Raw genomic sequence first — 20,251 nt, 5'->3', positions numbered from 1 at the left:
GCAAATAGCACGAAATAGCAAATCAAAAACAGATATATACAATGCAATCATTTGATAATTCATATGAAACTGTTAAACTTTTCCTGCAGCGTGACGCCATGATGGACGCAAAATCACGCAGAACGACAACGGTACTTATCGTACTTAACAATAGACAGATAGTCAGAATAATTCTGACATTCCGTGACATTCAGATTCCGTACATCTCACATTTAAGTACAAAAGATCCCTGAATCAAGGAAAGAGCCCTCAGAAAATCCTGTGTGTCCTTGTCAGCGAAGCCGCCATTTTGAAAGAAATCGGCCATCGGTAGTGATGTCACACGTCAACATTGTTGTACATATTAGGCAATTTCTTTGAGGTGACGGTCGGTTGAACAAGAGTAAACACGATGGTCACCTCATTCCGATTGCACTTTCAGTGCTGTATTTTGAGTGTCGTTCAGATATTTTTCCCATGAAACAGAGTTCAGTATCTACATACATCCATGTTCAACATCATATCATATGTGGATATAGGGTATTCGTTTTTATCCTTTGAAAGGTTTTGATTGTTTGAATAATATTTACAAGAGAAATTAACTCAGTAAGTGTACTATACCACATTTTGAGCCTCTACACAAGTGTTGGAAGATCACACTACTGCAACATGTGCTTTAGTTCCTGTGGTGTACAATATTCAAAACGTTGGGACAAATATTGCAGTTTCATATGAACAGGTTAATAAACAGCGATTTAATTTAAGGATTGACTGTGTATTTCTTTCGTTGCATTGAAGTATGAAACTAAAAACCAATGTGCAAACTGTATGAATCCGCGTAGCGTGCCAGGAACCTATGATGATGGGTTTCATCCTGTATACCGTGACAAGCCGTGATGTAACTGAAAGATGAATGCTGATGAAGGTGGTGTAAAGCCAAACTCACTCACATATTCAGAGCAATGCACGTACTCCGCTCTGTGCGGAGCAGTGCTCTGTGAATGGGACTTCATTTCCCGTATTAGCATGTCGAGCTTGTGAAGCTGTGACCGGAATAAATAGATAGGGAAGGTTTGATTGATTTCACAAAAACATAACAGGCAGTAAGAATATTAATTTCATTATTTTTTTATCTAATCGAACTATTTAAGGCACCCGCGTAATCTACTGTAGAATGGGTCGAATCACATGCACTGAGTGAGTGAGTTTAGTTTTACTCCACACACAGAAATGTTGCAGCTATATGAAGGCGGTCTGTAAATAATCAACTCTGGACCACACAATCCAGTGATCAACAACACGAGCATCGATCTGCGCAGTTGGGAACCGATTATATCTTCCTATAACCTTTTGTTTTGTTACTTCCTTGAGATGAAGACTTCTGTCGGTGTGCCCTGGGATTAAGAAGAGGTCCTCTGAGCGTGTATTGGGACAGAAATAAAGACTTCTGTCAGTGCTCTCTGAGATTCAGGTGAAGGCTTCTGTCTGTGCTCCCTGAGATTAAGATGAGGTCTTCTGTCGGTGCTCCCTGTGATTAAGATGAGGTTTTCTCACGGTGCTTCCTGTGATTAAGATGAAGACTTCTGTCGGTGCTGACTGTCACTAAGATGAGGTTTTCTGACGGTACTCCCTGAGATTGACATGAAGACGTCTGTCGGTGCTCGTTGAGATTCAGATGAAGACTTCTGTCGGTGATTCCTGGGATTGACATGAAGACTTCTGACGGACTATGGCCACAAACTCCAAAGACACGTGTGCGATGTGGTTTAGCATTGTCAATGTTCAGGGTATGGCCATCAACAGTGATTAACGATTGTCCATTCCAGTTGTTGGATCTCCACAAGGGGACTGATCGACACGTTCCGGCGCTATAATGAATATGAATTTGTATAGATCATGCACGCACGCACGCATGCACGCACGCAAACGTAGGTATAGAGACGCACAGACACATAGACAGACAGACACACATGAACATACATAGACACACAGACACAGACACAGATCAGCTCTATTGTGACAGAAAGACATGTTTTTGATTGATCGATCCTGAAATGCCCAGTGATTAGCATCGAGGTGACTGATCGACACGTTCCGGCACCATAATGAATATGAATTTGTATAGAACATGTACGCACGCATGCACGCACACAAACGTAGATATAGAGACGCACAGACACACATAGACAGACAGACACACATGGACATAGACAGACACACAGACACAGATACAACAATGGGAATGGTTTTGTTCATCGCCGCCATCATCTGTACTGTGACAAAGCGACATGTTTTGGATTGATCGATCCTGAAATAGCCTGCCCAGTGATTAGCATCGATCAGATCATCTGGATAGAATCACCCGGTATCAAGCAGATCAGCGAAACTAACTTCCGGATTCTTTCAGTGACATCGTACGACTAGAGACCCACTTTACTAAGTGATCGTAACTCTACGACTGTCATACGTCTATATCAGACTGCAGTGTTTGTAACAGCGGAACTAACTTCCGGATTCTTTCAGGTCAAACTGAACAGCCCGTGACGTCACAATGCTATGACGTGGCAATACACGTTGAGTTACTGTTCAGTTTTGCCTGGTGATGGGTCCAGAATAAACCCCTAAATAGTGTATTCAAAGAATAAACAGAAGAGGAAACCCAGAAGAAAACCTGGTCATCAAAGAGCACCTTCTTAAATGCCAATCAAGCATCTAACATAACAATTCTCGAAAACATAAGTAAATACTCGAAATTTCAAGTTTCTGTGAAAAGAAGCAACGAGAAAATCCCGATACTCGGGGTAACGAGACGATAATGGAAGCACCGGGAAAATTCTCAATACAACGAGATCGTATGCTGAAAAATAATTTATGCTATGGCAGCACCAAAATTCCGTACTGACCAGAGTGAAGGGTCGTGATGTCGGGTTAATTATGGAAACTTGTGTGTCAATGTATTCACAGAAAACGCTGACTAACCCACAGTCACATGAGAGGCACGCTAATACGGGCGATCATGCTACCTTGGCTATATCCAGGATTGCCTTAGTAGTAGTAGTAGTAGTAGTAGTAGTAGTAGTAGTAGTAGCAGTAGTAGTAGTTTCGTTTGATGGTAGTAGTAGTGACGTTTGATGGCAGTAATTCGGCTTTAAATGGCATTTACCGGTCTTAAATGAAAGGATAAAGGACCGCAAAAATGAAAACAGAATGCCTTTATCTCCTAATTTACATACATATATGTACGCATTTCTGTAACATTGCAGGCCTTACGACTTGGATGAAATCCACGGGTTAATAGAAAATCGTAATAAATAAGAACGAACCAGGAATGGCAATACCGGTCTTTGGTTTCCGACCAGACCAAGTTCCACAGCTAATCACAACAAATTGCTCCACCGCTATACCATAGTGACAGCGTGACCGAAAACGACAAACACTTTTGGAATTAAGGTCAAATTGTGACCATGGTGATTTGCTAAAACACTGAAATCGGATAAAGGAAGCCGAATGTGACTCGACGTTCGAGAAAACCGCAACCCGTGAAGATCCGACTCAGAACTGGTATTCAGCAACCCATTCGTAAAGTCAACTAAGGGGATCGGGTGGTCAGACTCACTGATCTGGCTGACATGTCATTGTAACATAGTTGCGCAGAGGTCTGCTCATGCTGCTGATCACGGGATCACTCCACCCCACTTCACCCCCACCTCTCATATACTATATTATTAGTTAACACATACCTCCCCGTGTCTGTTCAACCACAGTCGAGCTGTGATTGTTGGTGAGTATCAGCAGGGCTGGTATATCGATCTCTGGTTTGAGGGCTATAATTGGCTGATGTATTTACCTTCTACCAGCGTGGTACCAGCTGAGCCACCTTTCCCCCTCTACTTGTCTACTGTAGATTCAGGAACATCCTCGCTCTGACAGCAATTTAAGTTTGCCGAGAGAGCAAACAAGACGGTACGTCCTTATGAGTGACTGAGTGGGTGAGTTGTTTTACGCCCCTTTAGCAAATTAAAGCGGGGAAAACAAGAAATGGACTTCGGACACTGTAACCATGTGGAATATCGAACATGGGTCTTCGGTCTGACGAGCGAACGCATTGACCACAAGGCTACCCAACCACGCCACACACTTAAGAGGATTATTAGGTCAGTACGTCTTAGAGCGTTCTTCAGCAGGTTCATAGTGATCGATTTCGAAATCGATGCCTCACGTGGGGACATGGTGCGTGGTAGATGCAATTAAGTTACCTCCCTTACCCATACCAGGAGCTGCTAGTTGTTGGTTGTCATCTATGCTTTCGCCCTTTCCTAGTTTTGTTGGTCTGTAAGCACACTGTATCTGTTTCTGTGGCTGAACGGTTAGGGCAGCCTGGAGGTAACCCTTGTGGTTAAGTGGTGTTAACTGGCATGTAATACACCATTAAAAAGTAGGGCATATTCCATTTCGCGAGCATACCACTTGCAAATGCAAATGCATGTGAAAAAAGTGGTATACATTCATACTGATGAAGCGTTTCCAAAAGGATGGAATAAACTGCCACATATTCCCTCAGTTACTCCTCATCATCTGTTTCCCCACTGGCTACATCATCTGTACTGTATTAATCATGTACACCCTATATCCCCTAATACTTGTAATGGTATATGACACGCAAGAGGTTTAAAGTGGTTTCGTTGTGTTAGGCGCGCACAGTAGCCATCCGATTGCAGGTATACTCTCGAGCCATGGACACATTTGTTCATTTCATGTCACCGTCTTTGTTGCTTGCGGGAGTAAGTGTATGCAAACGCGAGTGTGTGTTTGTGTTCCTGTGTGTGTGTGTGTGTGTGTGTGTGTGTGTGTGTGTGTGTGTGTGTGTGTGTGTGTGTGTGTGTGTGTGTGTGTGTGTGTGTGTGTGCGTGTGTGCGTGTGCGTGCGTGCGCGAGTGCGTCTACGGTATATTTTGGTACCGGGTGGTATGACCCAATTGAACATTTAATGAGCAACAAACACACCTAAGACCCTCAAAATGCTCCGTAGTTTGTGAATTACCATTGTAAAGAGCTGACTACAGCCAGTTACAGTCTATTTGGAATATTCAAACCAGTCTCAACGGGAATAAAGACTGCCAAAGGCGCCACCTTTGATTAGGAATCATTTCATCCACTAATTGCAAACAGATAGAGACAGTTACCTATAATCTGTTTGTCTGTTCTTGAGATTATCAGTCACACTCGTTTAAATACGATTATACTAAAGCCGTCTTAGCTTTTGTCCAAACTGAACGGGCCCAGTTGAGGTGCCACAATACACATTGTATCCCTTGGACAAGCGGCCAGCCGATGATTGTTGGCTAGTGTGTTCACCCGGATCACGTTCAGTTGTCCGCACATTGGATAAGTGCTACAGTGAACCTTATTGTCTATGCCGTGATGGTGCGATAGGGAAGACTAGTTTTTTCTAGCGTTCGCTAGTCACGTCGAAGATCCGGGTTCGATTCCCCACATAGATAGATTGTGATAACCCATTTCACGTATCCCCGCCGTGATATTTGCTGGAATATTCCTAAAAGCGGCGTAGAGCAATGCTCATTCACGTCTATGCAGTTACAGTAGGACAATGACATTACTGTAGGACAATGCCGTTACTGTAGGGACAGTGACGTTACAGGAGAATGATGTTACAGTAGGGACAATGATGTTACAGTAGAGACAATGACATTAACGTAGGGACAATGACGTTACCGTAGGGACAATGATGTTACAGTAGGGACAATGACGTTACAGTAGAGGCAATGACGTTACAGTAGAGACAATGATGTTACAGTAGGGACAATGACGTTACAGTAGGGGCAATGACGTTACAGTAGGGGCAATGACGCTACAGTAGAGACAATGATGTTACAGTTGGGGCAATGACGTTACAGTAGGGGCAATGACGTTACAGCAGAGACAATGATGTTACAGTAGAGAAAATGACTATATGAGAAAATGACAAGTTTTCTTGAGCAGTCGACTGATGTGGTGGCTGATCTGACCTTTGTACGGAATGTTAATTTCTAGTTCTTAGATGGTCTGTTTCAGCTTGGAGATGGTCTGTTTCAGCTTGGAGATGGTCTATTTCAGCTGGGAGATGGTCTGTTTCAGCTTGGAGATGGTCTATTTCAGCTTGGAGATGGTCGGAATCGAAGACAGATATAGCTCGTCTGGTTAGGGGGCGGCTACAATGGCACGTTTGATCTGGGGCTGATGGTTGGAGAGATCATGAATATACTGGTCAGTGTGGGTGGGTTTTCTGTCTGTCTTCTAATATCAACACATCAAGGTCCCATCTACACTGAACTTTCAAGAACAGTCAACAATCTTCAATCAGTGCATCTGTTTTAGTTGAAATTTATGATCCTGTGGTATTGTATTTGAAATCTTTACTGTCATTCAATGTAACCTTGTTCATTCAATATACAACTAAATATTATAGACTCCTCTGTGTTTCATATATTTTGCTGGTTTAAGGGAGACTCACTCTCTCATTAGTTTCTGAGCCGTGATACTTATTATTAAGTTTAGCTCTTGGGTATACAATATATGTAACATGTCTTTGTGCACTGAAACAAGCCAAGTTGCCTGAACCGGAACTTACAGTTTTGTAATTTGGCATAACTTCCCCACAGCAAGCTGTAGATATCACGGACGCAGATCTATGATTTAGGGATCCTAAAGACCGTACAATTCTCTCCAGTTTAGGGCGTGACATAGCTGATATCAGTTTGAATGTATATTTCCATGTATTGCGCATAAACATTCTGGAATATCTGAAATTGCATTTGAACATTATTCATTATTTATAAAGGACACGGTTTATACACACGTACTTACCAGAAATGAAGGGAAATGCCACTTACAGAACAGTTTATTGGGTAATAAAATTCCGATACCATCGGGGGTAACAATGTGGGACACCATGATAATTTTTTATTATAATTATCTTAATTATCTTAATATTTCTCACAGAATCACAGAAATGGTCCTCTACTCCTCATCGAGAAGGCATAAATGTATGTTTTTATAACACACAACTGACACTCATGGGACACTGTTGTTATCTGTCAATTATTTTACTATGGCATTTATCATTTACGTTACATTGGAAAACTACTTTGAACGTAATCAGTATTGGTAATGGCACGATGTGAAATCCAATCGAGTGATGTGCAGTCACGTGGCCGCTTTTGCAAGAGACGGTCCCACAGCAGTTGGGGGGCTTCGGACTGCTACTATGGAGCTGGTTCGCCTGTTGATGTTGATTTCCGTTGGACAAAGGGCCGTTGGTCAGAGATCATCCAGCTGGACCAGGTCATATAGATACTACCCTGCACCACCTGGCAGTCCCCAGTATTGGGGAAGTCTGCTACGGTGTATCACGGCCTGTCTGGACAGGGTTGGCTGTAATGAGACAGTTTTTACGCCTGGAGCGAAGCGTACAAGGAGACCGTGCTGGCTGGTTGATGACAGATTTGTACCCACCAAGGATGGACTCTCCAGTCAGTTCCTGATTTTTGTAAGACGGCCATCGATGGCAGATGCAGCAACAACAGCTGCAGTTTCGTTCTCAAGGCTTCATGCCTCGGACTCATCACTTATCAAGGTAAATCCGTCATCACGACTGGCCTGGTTCAAACCGTGCACTACCTCTCTCAGCGAACGCTTTACGTTGTATTTCACAAAGCCCAAGTCGTGGACCTTTTTCAAACATCATGCTAGGATTCAGGGGCAAGTTATAAGAGCTGTAATGGACGTCTACAAAAAGAAGATATACTGGTTTGAAAAAAATCATGCCGGATGCCTTGACGTAAAGTGTGCATCACTGCAAGGCCTGTACACAGGGCTTGTTGTCAGCGTATGTGGTGACTTTACAGACATCAATACAAAACAGGAGACTGTGTACTATGTTGAAAGGTCGGGTAGTAATGTGTATAAGCAGTGCTTTGCACGTAAGAAGCATCGGTGTCCCATTCGGAGTGCGCGGAAAGTCTGTAGATTACCGAGTCTAACCAAACTGTCTTGTCTCCGTGTGGACAAAGGACTACTGTACTGGTGCAACAATCGCTCCGGACACTCTGTGGACATCTGCGTTTCACGTCTTATTCAGGGACGAACACTCGGGTGTCTGAAACTCAACCCGAAAGGTGATGATATCTATATTTTCCCCTTTAAACAGCATGTATACTGGACAGACAACATGGGTATGTTTTCAGCGTCTTCTTTCAAGCACAACAAGACTGAGCGACTACCCGGATGTGAATATACTCCGAGCTCTCTGGGGTCCTTGTGCAGGTATGGAGAACTCTGGTGTCTCATCTGCTATACAGGTACACGGCGTACTGATGTTTATTTCTATGACGACAAAATGACGAAAGTTAAAAGTCTTCAGTTCGAGTTCAAAGTCATCGTGGTGTGTAGGTAAAAAGGTGTTCCTGACATGAATAATGTATATGATACAACGCTTGTAGCACTTTACAATTCATGTCGTTTATGAGAATATTCCGGCCGCTTGTAGCACGTTACAATTCATGTCGTTTATGAGAATATTCCAGCTATATCACGATGTGGGGAATCGAAGGCAGGTCTTCGACGTGTCTACCTAATTGTCCTATATTAATGCAGTTAAACTGACTATTGTTTCCTTGTCATGCGCACATCATGACGGAAGCAAACGGAAAGGAGGCGACATGTGTCAACATCCAAGGTATTTTGTTCCCTTAGCACACGGACAAATACGTTTTGTACACGCGTCATATTCCGTTATATTGCAGGAGGCACCATGAAGGTGGGGATTGAGGGGATACACTTAGCGCCAGCTTAAAACATGAGCAGGTGTTCTGATGTACATAGGTGTGACCAGATACTACGTCGTCGTTTGGAAGAGTTTGCGAAAGGTCTCCGAGTATACAACGTGACACATGGAAGAAGGCTACAACCTTTGTTTTTACATTATTTGTTATAGGATATCTATATAGCGCACATATCCATGCAACCACTGCATGCTCAAGACACTGCTATTTGTTTCCTTCAATCACTGGATGTCAGTCTCAACGCCTTGGGGAGTATACAACTTTTGCTGCCACTAGGCGCACCGAGTTTATTGTGATTCTCTCATTCTCACGAGGAACCCAGTTCACAGCTGGGTAGACTGGGACACATAGTCACAGTACTTAGTCCAAGTTTACTTCACGTTCCTGTACTCACAACTAGGTGTATGCACGTATTCATGTGGCCACCATCTGGTCATATACCAACGGATTTGTGGGTTCTTTTAAGTGCACAGGGTTGTGTATTGTACACCAGTTGTTGTGACAACATGGAAAGATTCCGCACACTAAGTTGAACCCTTTACACCCTGTCACAGGTGGGCTCGATCCCGACACCTCAGCCTCGCTGGATCACTAGCCTGGCGTTTCAGTCTGTTCGGTAACTGCTTCCCTTTACTGCAGACACCACGAGAGGGTGTACTTGAAACCATCGATGAATAAATATTGTAAGGATAGTAGATTCGGCTGAAGTTTCGTTATACTGTCCTCTAATGTTCACAACAAAAACAATGTCATGTCCTTTGTGTGGAAAATAGTACTACTGAAAATGTATGAATATATATAGTGTCGATCAACCAGTGGTCATAATTAATCGCTTCGACTTATTTTTTATTATTTTGGAGGTGACCTACACCAACACCCCCACCCAACACTCCTGATTCACTCAGTAAATGTACGCATTTCCTATATATTCCAAGAAATGTACACTTTTCCTGATTTGAGGGCCTGACATTTTAATACCTTTCCAGCGATGAAGTATTTGAAATGAAAACAGGAGAATGGGTCAATGCTAAGTGTGTAAAGCCAGTCACAAAACAAGCGAGTCAGAACAAAGCAATGACAGATAAGACGATAATAATTAGGCTATAATAACAAAGTGTTTGGTCCCAGATGAGCTAACTCACATTATACAGCTTCGATTTAATGGACAAACGAAATCATCATTTTACAAGAACTCACTCAGTGTGACAATTCAAGCCGCTATTACACTCAAATCCTGCTTTGTAACATTCACATTTGTTGGTATCAGTGAGGTTCAACCTGTGCACGGGAAGCAAAATCATTGGAGAGAATTTGTCTTGATTACAAATACTTCCTTGGTTTCTCCTCTCCTGGCACTGGACCTTCTCTTCTCTAGGCACTGGACTTCCTCTTCTCCTGGCACTGGACTTTCTCTTCACCTGGAACTGGCACTGGATTTTCACTTCTCCTGACACTGGACTTTCTGACACTAGACTTTCTCTTCTCCTGACACTGGAGCTTCTCCTCTCCTGACACTGGCACTGGACTTTCTCTAGGCACTGGACTTTCTCTTATCTGGACACTGGACTTTCTCTTCTCCTGGCACTGGACTTTCTCTTTTCCTGGCACTGGACTTTCTGACACAGCACTTTCTCTTCTCCTGTCACTGGACTTTCTCTTCTCCTGTCACTGGACTGTCTCTTCTCCTCACACTGGATTTTCTCTTCCCCTGACACTGGACTTTGACTTCTCCTGGCTCTGGACTTTCTCTTCTCCTGGCACTGGACTCTCTCTTCTGCTGGCACTGAACTTTCTTTTCTCTAGGCACTGGACTGTCTCTTCTCCTGGAACTGGACTTTCTTCTCTCCGGTCACTGGACTTTCTCCTCTCCGGTCACTGGACTTTCTCTTCTCCTGGCACTGGACTTTCTCCTCACCTGACACTTGATGTCTCTTCTCCTGACACTGGATTTTCTCTTCTCCCGACACTGGATTTTCTCTTCCCCTGGCACTGGACAGACAGGGATGTGAAAAGTTTAATGGCATCAGAGGTGATATTGGCATACTTGTCTAACTCTTTGATCACTTCGTCTCTCTCCCACCATGACCGGTGTGCACGTTTCGAGATGTCGCAAAGTAGCAAGGAGGATGGGAAGGATCAGAACGCTTGCGAACCAGCTTTTCCACATGCGCACACTGCAGGATTGCATAGCGATCAAGGATATAGCACTGACGATTTGACTTCTTATCAGCAGTATTGCTACCTGAGTTCATCAACCAATACAAAATACTCTTCTTTGGAGAGGAGGACTGATTTCCCACCAGACTTTTTCTCTAGCAGCTGTTGACGAATTATGTCCTCTACACTGGATGCCACTTTGAGAACTGCCGACAAGAACTGAGATGAGTCTTTTTTCTATACAACATGATTATACACTCCTATAATATCTTCTGAACACTGTCATTATTTCTCATTTGATTGACTTGCTTCAAACATATTAGCACATTTCTTACTAACAGAATTAAACACTTTGCTACAATAACTGAAAATTATATCCTGATTCACTCAAATGTACACATTTCCTAAATATTCCAGGAAATTTACACATTTCCTGATTTGACACATTTACTGTACCATATGCTTTCCATCCAAAGTTTCGACAGAATACAGACACTTACTTCAGGCAACTGTTCTAAACTGAATTTTGCAAACTGCCCCATACTGTTTAAAGGTACTCTTTACATACGAACTGATGTATGATAAAGTACATTCGTAACGTTGAAAATAATCCTGCCAAGAGTTCCATAAATGATAACAATTGGTGAAATTTTGAAAATTCTTAACAAAGGTTTACACCAAAACTCAGACGTTCACATGCTTTCCAGCAAGTTGATGTTACTACGTTTCTTTTGCCTTTCAGTATATAAAGATGTATTCCTTTGACGAGTATGGGTATGATTCCCGTCAAAGTGTGAGGCCCATTTCTATAGTCCATTTCTAGTGCCCATTTCTAGTGCCCATTTCTAGTGTCCATTTCTAGTGTCCTCCGCATGCTACTGCTACAATATTGCTGAAACCCGTCTTTTCTTGTTTTTTATCATTAAATGAGGCTCTCAAATATTGTATAAGCTTCCCAACATAAGTTTATGTACGATCCACGTGCGATTCATCTGCATATCTTCGATGTAAACATGTACTCTTTTGATGGGAAGTATAAATATCGTTGGCAATTAAGACGTGTTTTTGTGTTTTTTAACAAAAGTGCCAGAGAACGGAAGGGAGCGGGTTCAATACCCGGCCACATCATACTAAAAGACGTTAAAATATGGTACTTGTTGGTCCCTGCCTGGCGCTCGGCATCAATGGTTACAACAAGGACTGGTCTGCTCGGAGTCAGTATAATGTATCCGAGTTGAGTATTCATGCTCAACTGCAGCATGGTGTCTCACTGAACTAGCACTATAAAACCAGCTTAAATATTGGCTAACGTAGTGTCGGAAACAGAAGAAAAAACAGCTGCTTTTAGGTTTTCAGGCGGTCACTCTATCCTTCAAATTGAAACAACTGCAAATAGGATATGTCGAAATAATTCACTTCGGCCTAACTGAGCTTTCAGTCGGATGCGTAAGAGGATATCCAGAAATGCATGATCGTAAAATCGAGCATGACGACGGCCGCCGACGTATCTGTGTAACGGGTTGGGGGTGGAGCAACGGGGTTGTCTGGATGTTCTGCTCCACCTCTACCGTCAGTTTCTCAAATTATGAAAAAAAACGGATAAAAAGAAAATTCTTACAAATAAGAAAGCCAATGAAAATTTTATTCTGTTGTTTGTTATTTTTTACATAAATTACAATTCAGTTTAAAGATAGGCAGCTGCAAGGCGAATTCAAGTTTTTCTGGTTTAACGGTATGTCCGTTACTGCATTCCAGAGAAAAATATTATTTCTGCAGTTTCTATTATTTTTTTTATCCCCCAACGATAACAAAGGTGCCCAGATTGCAGCACTGTAGTTGTTTTGATTCAACTGTAAGACTCTTTAAAAATACCTATGTAACTATAAACTTTACGAAATAATATCACTGCTAAAAAACTTCGACTTACGCCGAGTCTGTTATGTCTCCAACTGTTTTAGGACGAGAGTATGCAATGTGACGTCATTCTACTTCCGGTGACACACAAAGTAGAAGACGGCGAAAGTTAGAGCAAGATCAATGCAATTTAATATACAAACAAGACGTGACATTACTTTAAACGGATATAGTGTAGTTAATATCACTTGCGGGAACACGTCTAAGTAAGTAGTTCTTAATATTACTTTGCAGTTCCGTAGATATAATGTCTAAAACAATCTCAGAATCAACAACACATGTTTTGATGACGTAATCGCCTGGTGATCGCGGGACAATACGAGTCAATCTCTCGAACTACTCATTAGTCATTACTGTTAGTTCTTGCGAAGTTATATACATATATTAATTGAACTTGCAACTACAATATACATACAAGACGTATGTGTAACGGGTAATAATCTTGGCTAAGGAACTTATTAACATGAATACGGTCTCGGAACTGTGGTACCATTGCTCTGTCGTCGACGGTGACGACCTAACTATTACAAACTGCATGCGCTGCATACTGGCACAAGGGGCCATCTCAAAGATATTTTGTATTTTTTCGTGTGTTTGTTGATGTCTCATCAATACTTCCATGTCTTTCTTTAATGAACTTTATGTCAAGATCTGTAAAAGAGTATGATACATGATACCTGATACCTGATACCTGATACCTGATACCCATAGAAAGACATCGTATTGCATGACGACTTGAAGATCGACAGGACTGAATATTGTTATATATGGTAGGACATGCCACCTACCTTCCTATTTCAGTTCCCCTGTGGTATTATCAGACCTTTGCTGATATCTACCCTCCAGCCCGAACGCAGCCATCGCCTGCTTCACCCGTCCTGTTTTTGCCTCTGAGACCACTCCTACCCGTTTCTTTCTATAGTTATAATGAGAATATGGTAGTTACACAATTAATAGGTTCAGCACAAGAATATTTTTTACGTCCGCCATTGTGTAGAATTAATTTAAGTCTCATTTCATGTAAGTGCCCTTTGTCATACAGTATCATTGTACACTAGTTTGCACAAAGCCATGGTCTGTTCTAAATAAGTGGCTTTGGACTTACACATTGCTCATTTCCTTACTAATCTTTCCTCAGTAAAATCCCATTTTTCACGTTTCCTATCTCCCTACCACTGGAACTGTAGTTAGGTCGAGCCTATTTTAACAGATATTTCACAATTGCGCATATCAGCTACATAATTGTAACGATAACATGAAAGACAGTTTTATTCTATTTCCCACTGTTCTTTAGTGAACGCAGCCACACATACACACGCTTGCACGTCGTCATATGAAAGAAATATTCAAGTACTTTTACATCTCACCTCACTTCACAAAAGTTATGAAATCTAAAAGTAAAACATGTTCATTAATATCCATTCATTAATTGTGTAGGCGGGAGAATTAATACTGTTGAATCCAAACACGAAAAGAGAAACGCATTGGTGTTATTGAGAGATAAAATTTTAATACTTTTCAAAATATGATTGTTATGACTTTGCCAATTTAATGCTGGTTTGTGTTCATGGACCGAGTCAACAAGGCCAAAACACATTATATATGTTCATGGACCGAGTCAACAAGGCCAAAAACACATCTTCGGAAACGTTCATGCACATCCTCCATAATGTGCCCGGCAAATTCGGAATGCACTTTGTGGAGGGATATTGCCCACGTAAGGCCGCTTTGCTTTGAAACGGTCATAGGCATTTTTACCAGTCAGATGAAAGAATATGGTTTTGTCGCAGCTCACCGCTGCAAATGAGTAAGTGAATTTAGTTTTACGCCGCACTCAACAATATTCCAGCTATATGACAATCCAGTGATCAACAACATGAGCATCGATCTGCTCAATTGGGAACCGATGACATGTGTCAGCCAAGTCAGCGAGCCTGACCACCCGATACCGTCAGTCGCCTTTTACGACAAGCATAGTCGCCTTATATGGCAAGCCTGGGTTGCAGAAGGCCTATTCTACCCCTGACCTTCACAAGGTCCCGCTGTAAATAGAAACGTTGGGATTTTGCGTGTGGAGACTGGGAACCCAGTCTTAATCTGCCGTAGCACGTGATGCCAGTGATCACCAAAGCACCATCAGTCGTTTATGGGACCGACATCAAACCAGTTGTACATACCAGTTGTCTCAAAGTGGTAGTCATCGGTCACAGCAACTGCCGTGCCTGGTTTGAGGACAGTGACGCCACAAACCATTCATAATCGTGTACAAGAAGCCATAAGAGTGAGTGAGTTTAGTTTTACGCAACACTCAGCAATATTCCGGCTATAAGGCGGCGGTCTGTAAATAATCGAGTCTGGACGAGACATTCCAGTGATCAACAACATGAGCATCGATCTGCGCAACTGGGAATCGATGACATGTCAACCAAATTAGCGAGCCTGACCACCCGATCCCATTGGTCGCTTCTTACGACAAGCACAGTCGCCCTTCATGCCAAGCCTGGGTTGCTGAAGGCCTATTCTACTCCGGACCCTCACGGGTATTTTACCCCGGACCCCCACTGGTCACTAGTGACAAGAGCCTATAATGCAACTGTACTGGTTGGTGATGTCTACACCGTCGACTACGGGAGCTATTGTACAAAAATGTGCAATTCGGGAATCTCCACAACTGGTGAAATGGTTTAGTGACAAATCACGAATTTTGCTTCAGTGCCGTGACGAAAGTACGCGTCTGTCGACGTCAAAAAGATCCTTTGCCCAGCATTGCGTCTCATAGTTGAGCGCTATATTGACGAAGTGTCACGATGTGGGGGGTCATATCATACACACATGTATCTTCGGGCGACTGGAGGGCCATGTAATAGCGATATGTATTCGGTGTTGAGGCGTGTCACGGAATACCCCAAGAGCGTTATCAACATCACAACGCAGGAGGATTATCAATGTTTAATCAAACGTTATTACAATTATTATTATTATTATTATTTCACACGAGTCATCCGCCACATGCTACACCTACACGACATGGCCAAGATGAAGACTTCCGTGGGACACCATCTTCCCGCCGCAACGCCGTAAGCACCCTCCACTTCAAATGTTCATCACACCGCCATCAGGCACCCGTTACAGGCTGTATAGGTCCTGCTCTCGAGACGCAGCTCATGATGACGTCACACATACACGCCCATCCTGAGGCTTTTGCTGCAACATTTGGGAACGAATACTATCTACACTGCTCTACCTTTCCCTATGTTACTACACTATAGTGCTTAAATTCCTTAGCATTCATGATGAATAAAAATTACACGAATTGCAATATAACGCTGTCATTCAATATTCACAAGTCAAAGCAAATCGTGCAGTTTCCACAAATGCTCAGATTTCATATACAAAGTCTACATTGCATTCACAGAAAAAAAACAACAAAAACCAAAACATTCACTAATTGTACTCAAGCTCAACAAGTGACAAAACTGACATTCTAAACAAGTAACGAAACCCCGAAACAATACTCTATCACGTCTATATTATGGTGAAATTACCATAAACTCGTCCCCAAACATAGAATCTAACAGAAACATAGAAACAAATGTACTCATGTCCAAGCGACCAAATACAACCACCACACAGACTGTTCGACGTCGACGCTCTTTAAGCTCGCTGTTGGCTCAGACATGGAACAACATTCCCAATGTTTTCGTCAATCGCTCTGTGTCGCCTACGCGTCGTTGTTGTATCAATCCAATCGTGAACACATGCGATACTGGACCCGTGAAGGTCAGGGTTAGAATGAGCCTTCAACAACCCATGCTTGCCTTAAAAGGCGAGTGTGCTTGTCGTAAGAGGCGACTAACGGTATTGGGTGGTCAGGCTCGCTGCCTTGTTTGACACTTGTCAACACGTGTCATCGGTCTCCAATTGAGCAGATCGATGCTCATGTTGTTGATCACTGGATTGTCTGGTCCAGACTCGATTGTTTACAGACCGTCGCCATATAGCTGGAATGCTGCTGAGTGCTACGTAAAACTAAACTCACTCTGATTGGGTTTATCACCCACTATAAAGAATCGGGAGCTGTTTAATTGGCGAAAAGCGGACACATATTTAGAACACTGAGATGCTCTATAGTGAAAGAAAATGTTTGATTATGAAATGGTGTAACTGAAAATTCATTCTTGGTCACAGATAATTCACAATCCCAAAACTGGAACTGAGGAGACACAATATATTCCCGAAATCTTGTTCACGAATCGGATTTTGGCGTTTCTATTAGCGTATCTGTGGTGTCTAAAGATGCTATAAATATTTGAAGCTGTTATTTGAGGTGACTTAAACTGAAATTACAATTTTCTTATTTCGTCTCTCAACTGTCCCATGTCAGGATAATTGTGACTAGACCATCATAAATGGTCAAGAGTAATGTGGTGATATTTGTCCTATGCTTTTAATTCCACCATGAAGTTTAACAATATTGCGTGCATTAGTCGTAATGGAAGTGGACGTGATCGGTTCAGTTTGGTTGAAAGTCTCCTGGTATAAATATTGCTGTAAGGCAGACTTGCCATACCCTCCTTTGTGTCATAATTTTCTCCATGCTTACATTTACTTCAATATTCCAGAAATACGTAGAGTTAAAAAATGTATTTAATCGACGTATGGGCTTAAAATAGCCACGAGTCGCCACTTGAACAGGGAGGAAACACTGTAACACTAGAGTCTGTTCCTTAAGCCTGTGGTGTTATTCACATATTGTGTCACATGAGACAACGCTTTACATTTTGAAGTCTAGTTATGACAGATAGCAGTTTAGTAATAATATTATCATTATCCATAAAATAATATAATAATAATTATTATCCATAACAATGTGTAAATCACATAATGCGTATTGACTTCAGTGTCTTCTGAAAATATTTGCCTTGTACAGACTATGTTGGTTAAGCACGATGTCATTGTGAATGGAGCTTTGTACTATCTATCTGTTCAAGGGGTGACGGTATTGTGACTTTCAGTCACTGGTAGCTACTCGTTAAAATGTCTTACAGACTTGAGTAACTGTACATGATACACACACATGATTTCCCTTGAGTTAACAAATAAATCATCTTATCGTGTTACTGGTTCATTTGGGAGACTGAAACACTTCGTTATCGTTATCATATTTCCATGGTTGATAATCTTGATGTTTTACTCATCTTTATCATCAAAATGACTTTCATCGCAAATTATGATAACATTTATCTCTATGCTATTGTTATACACGTAGATTATAAAGTTGCAAAATGACATCATATGTAGATTCGAAAAGTTACAGTTTTGCATACCAGAAACTAAAGCTATAATAACCATTTTATCTTATAACAAATATCTTTGCAGAGACTGTGACAAATCACAGACTCTGTCAGAAATCAAAAAGGTTCGGTCTCAAGAATCACAAAGACTCCACCCTCGCCGTAACCAAGCTCCCTACCAGTGAACATAAACATTAAAGGCAAACCTTAGAACCTTAGAGGCAAAGTCTATCGTCAAAGCCAGTGCATTTGGTTAGTACACATTCATATTTGAATACTGGATAGTATTTATCTGTATATCTTTGTTTTACTTTCCCCCGTCTGCCCACCTCATTTTTGAAACAGTCAGGAGATGAGCAACACAGGAGTAACTACGGTGGTCAATGGTTACCGCTATAATAGTATATATATAGTAGAGAGCAAAAGAGCAAAACAACTCTCATATATATATATATATGTATGTGTGTGTGTGTGTGTGTGTGTGTGTGTGTGTGGTGATATTTTACGGCTGCATCTGTAAGTAGGTGGAGTTCTTCACTGGTTGGTTGTGTGACCTGTTGCTATGCAGACGACAACAAAGCGGACTGGATGTTACAAGCTGAGCTCAAATGTAGACTTCGCACTATATATGAGTCCGGTGTCACATCTGTTAAACTACTCAGCAAATTAACACGGCTTCATCAGACCACTGTTTACAGAAGTTTGCACACATTAAATTCAGGTGTTGAGCGACGACCAGGATCTGGGTACTCCAGGTTGTTGGAGGCTAATGACAGACGTCGTGTTGTAAGGTAGATTCTTTGGGAACACCTGATGTGTCAGAATGGACAGTCAGACATTTTCTCCAGAATAGTGGTGTTTTTTAAAACAACCGTCCCCCCAAAAGTGCCAATGATGACTAACGATCATACAGACAGAAGACTGGCCTGGTGCAGAGAAATAGAGGATTTTTACTGATGAGTCCAAATTTCAATTTTATAGGATTACTAAAAAGATATGGTCATAAGGTAGCGAAAAAAATATTCCGAAGTTTTCACCCTCAGTAATGGTTTGGGGGAGGCATTAGCAAGCTCCGTACAGCACCGTTACTGGAAATTTCAGGAAGAATTGACTGGGGAGTATTTTGTGATATTTTGCAACAGGGTATCTTTCATTCAGAAATAGGTCAATCAGAAATTCCATTCTATATGCATACAAAGGCATACCAAGGCATACAAAGGTATACAAAGGTATGACAGGATGCAAATCACGTGATCGATATAGATTTTCCGGCCGCTTCACCTGACCTAAATCTCACAGAAAATGTGTGACAGATTATGGAAGACTGTGTTGAGAAACTTGAGCCCGAAAATAAGCTTACCGCACGACTACACAGACACTCTAATAGACAGCATGCCAAGATGTATCCAGCAATGTACTGAGCATAATGGGGGTTTGCCAGATTACTGAGACAGTGAAATAGTCAGAGGCGTATGAACATGTCACCAAAGCTTCATGAATATAGAAACAAAAATCAAAAATAAATATTTGGACGACTTTTTGTACGCCCAATTTTGTAATTGAGTAAATGTGGTTTTTATTGAGTAAAATACGCAAATACGCCTTTATCTGGAGCTGTGCTGGAAATTACTACCAGAAAATGACTGCATCTGACATTAATGTAGAAACAATGTATCCGCTCTGTCGCTCTTCAAAGATGAGGTTTAGAATTGATGTTCACTACGCCACATTTGTCGTAAGAGGCGACTAACGGAATCGAGTGTTAAGACTCGCTGACACGTGTCGTCTTTTCCCAAATGCGTAGATCGGTATGCTCATGCTCGTGATCACTGGATTGTCTGATGCAGACTCGATTATCCACAGATCGCTACCATACAGCTGGAATATTTCACAGTGTGGCGTAACCCTAAACTCACTCACTGTCGCACTTCAGCAATATTCCAGCAACATCACGGCGGGGGACACCACCATACATGGACTTCACACCTTGTACCCATGTCGAAAATCGAACCCGCGTCTTGACGAGTGAACCCTTTAACCACTATGCTACCCCACCACCCTTGTATTC

The 20,251-nt window shown here is 41.9% G+C and overlaps 1 protein-coding gene across 1 annotated transcript; it reads right to left on the bottom strand.

Annotated features, from left to right (window-relative positions):
- Positions 1 to 10,189: 10,189 nt before the first annotated feature.
- Positions 10,190 to 15,142, bottom strand: LOC137260351 (thioredoxin domain-containing protein 2-like). The gene is made up of 4 exons (XM_067798026.1): positions 15,067 to 15,142; positions 11,061 to 11,181; positions 10,626 to 10,807; positions 10,190 to 10,434 (listed from the first exon to the last, which is right to left on the bottom strand). Exons 1-4 carry the CDS (start codon positions 15,140 to 15,142, stop codon positions 10,190 to 10,192), a joined length of 624 nt encoding a protein of 207 aa, XP_067654127.1.
- Between the last annotated feature and the right edge of the window lie 5,109 nt (positions 15,143 to 20,251).

Source organism: Haliotis asinina, chromosome 13 (assembly GCF_037392515.1).
Source record: "Haliotis asinina isolate JCU_RB_2024 chromosome 13, JCU_Hal_asi_v2, whole genome shotgun sequence".
NCBI lineage: Eukaryota > Metazoa > Mollusca > Gastropoda > Lepetellida > Haliotidae > Haliotis > Haliotis asinina.
This window is presented reverse-complemented; position numbering and strand designations above follow the sequence as displayed.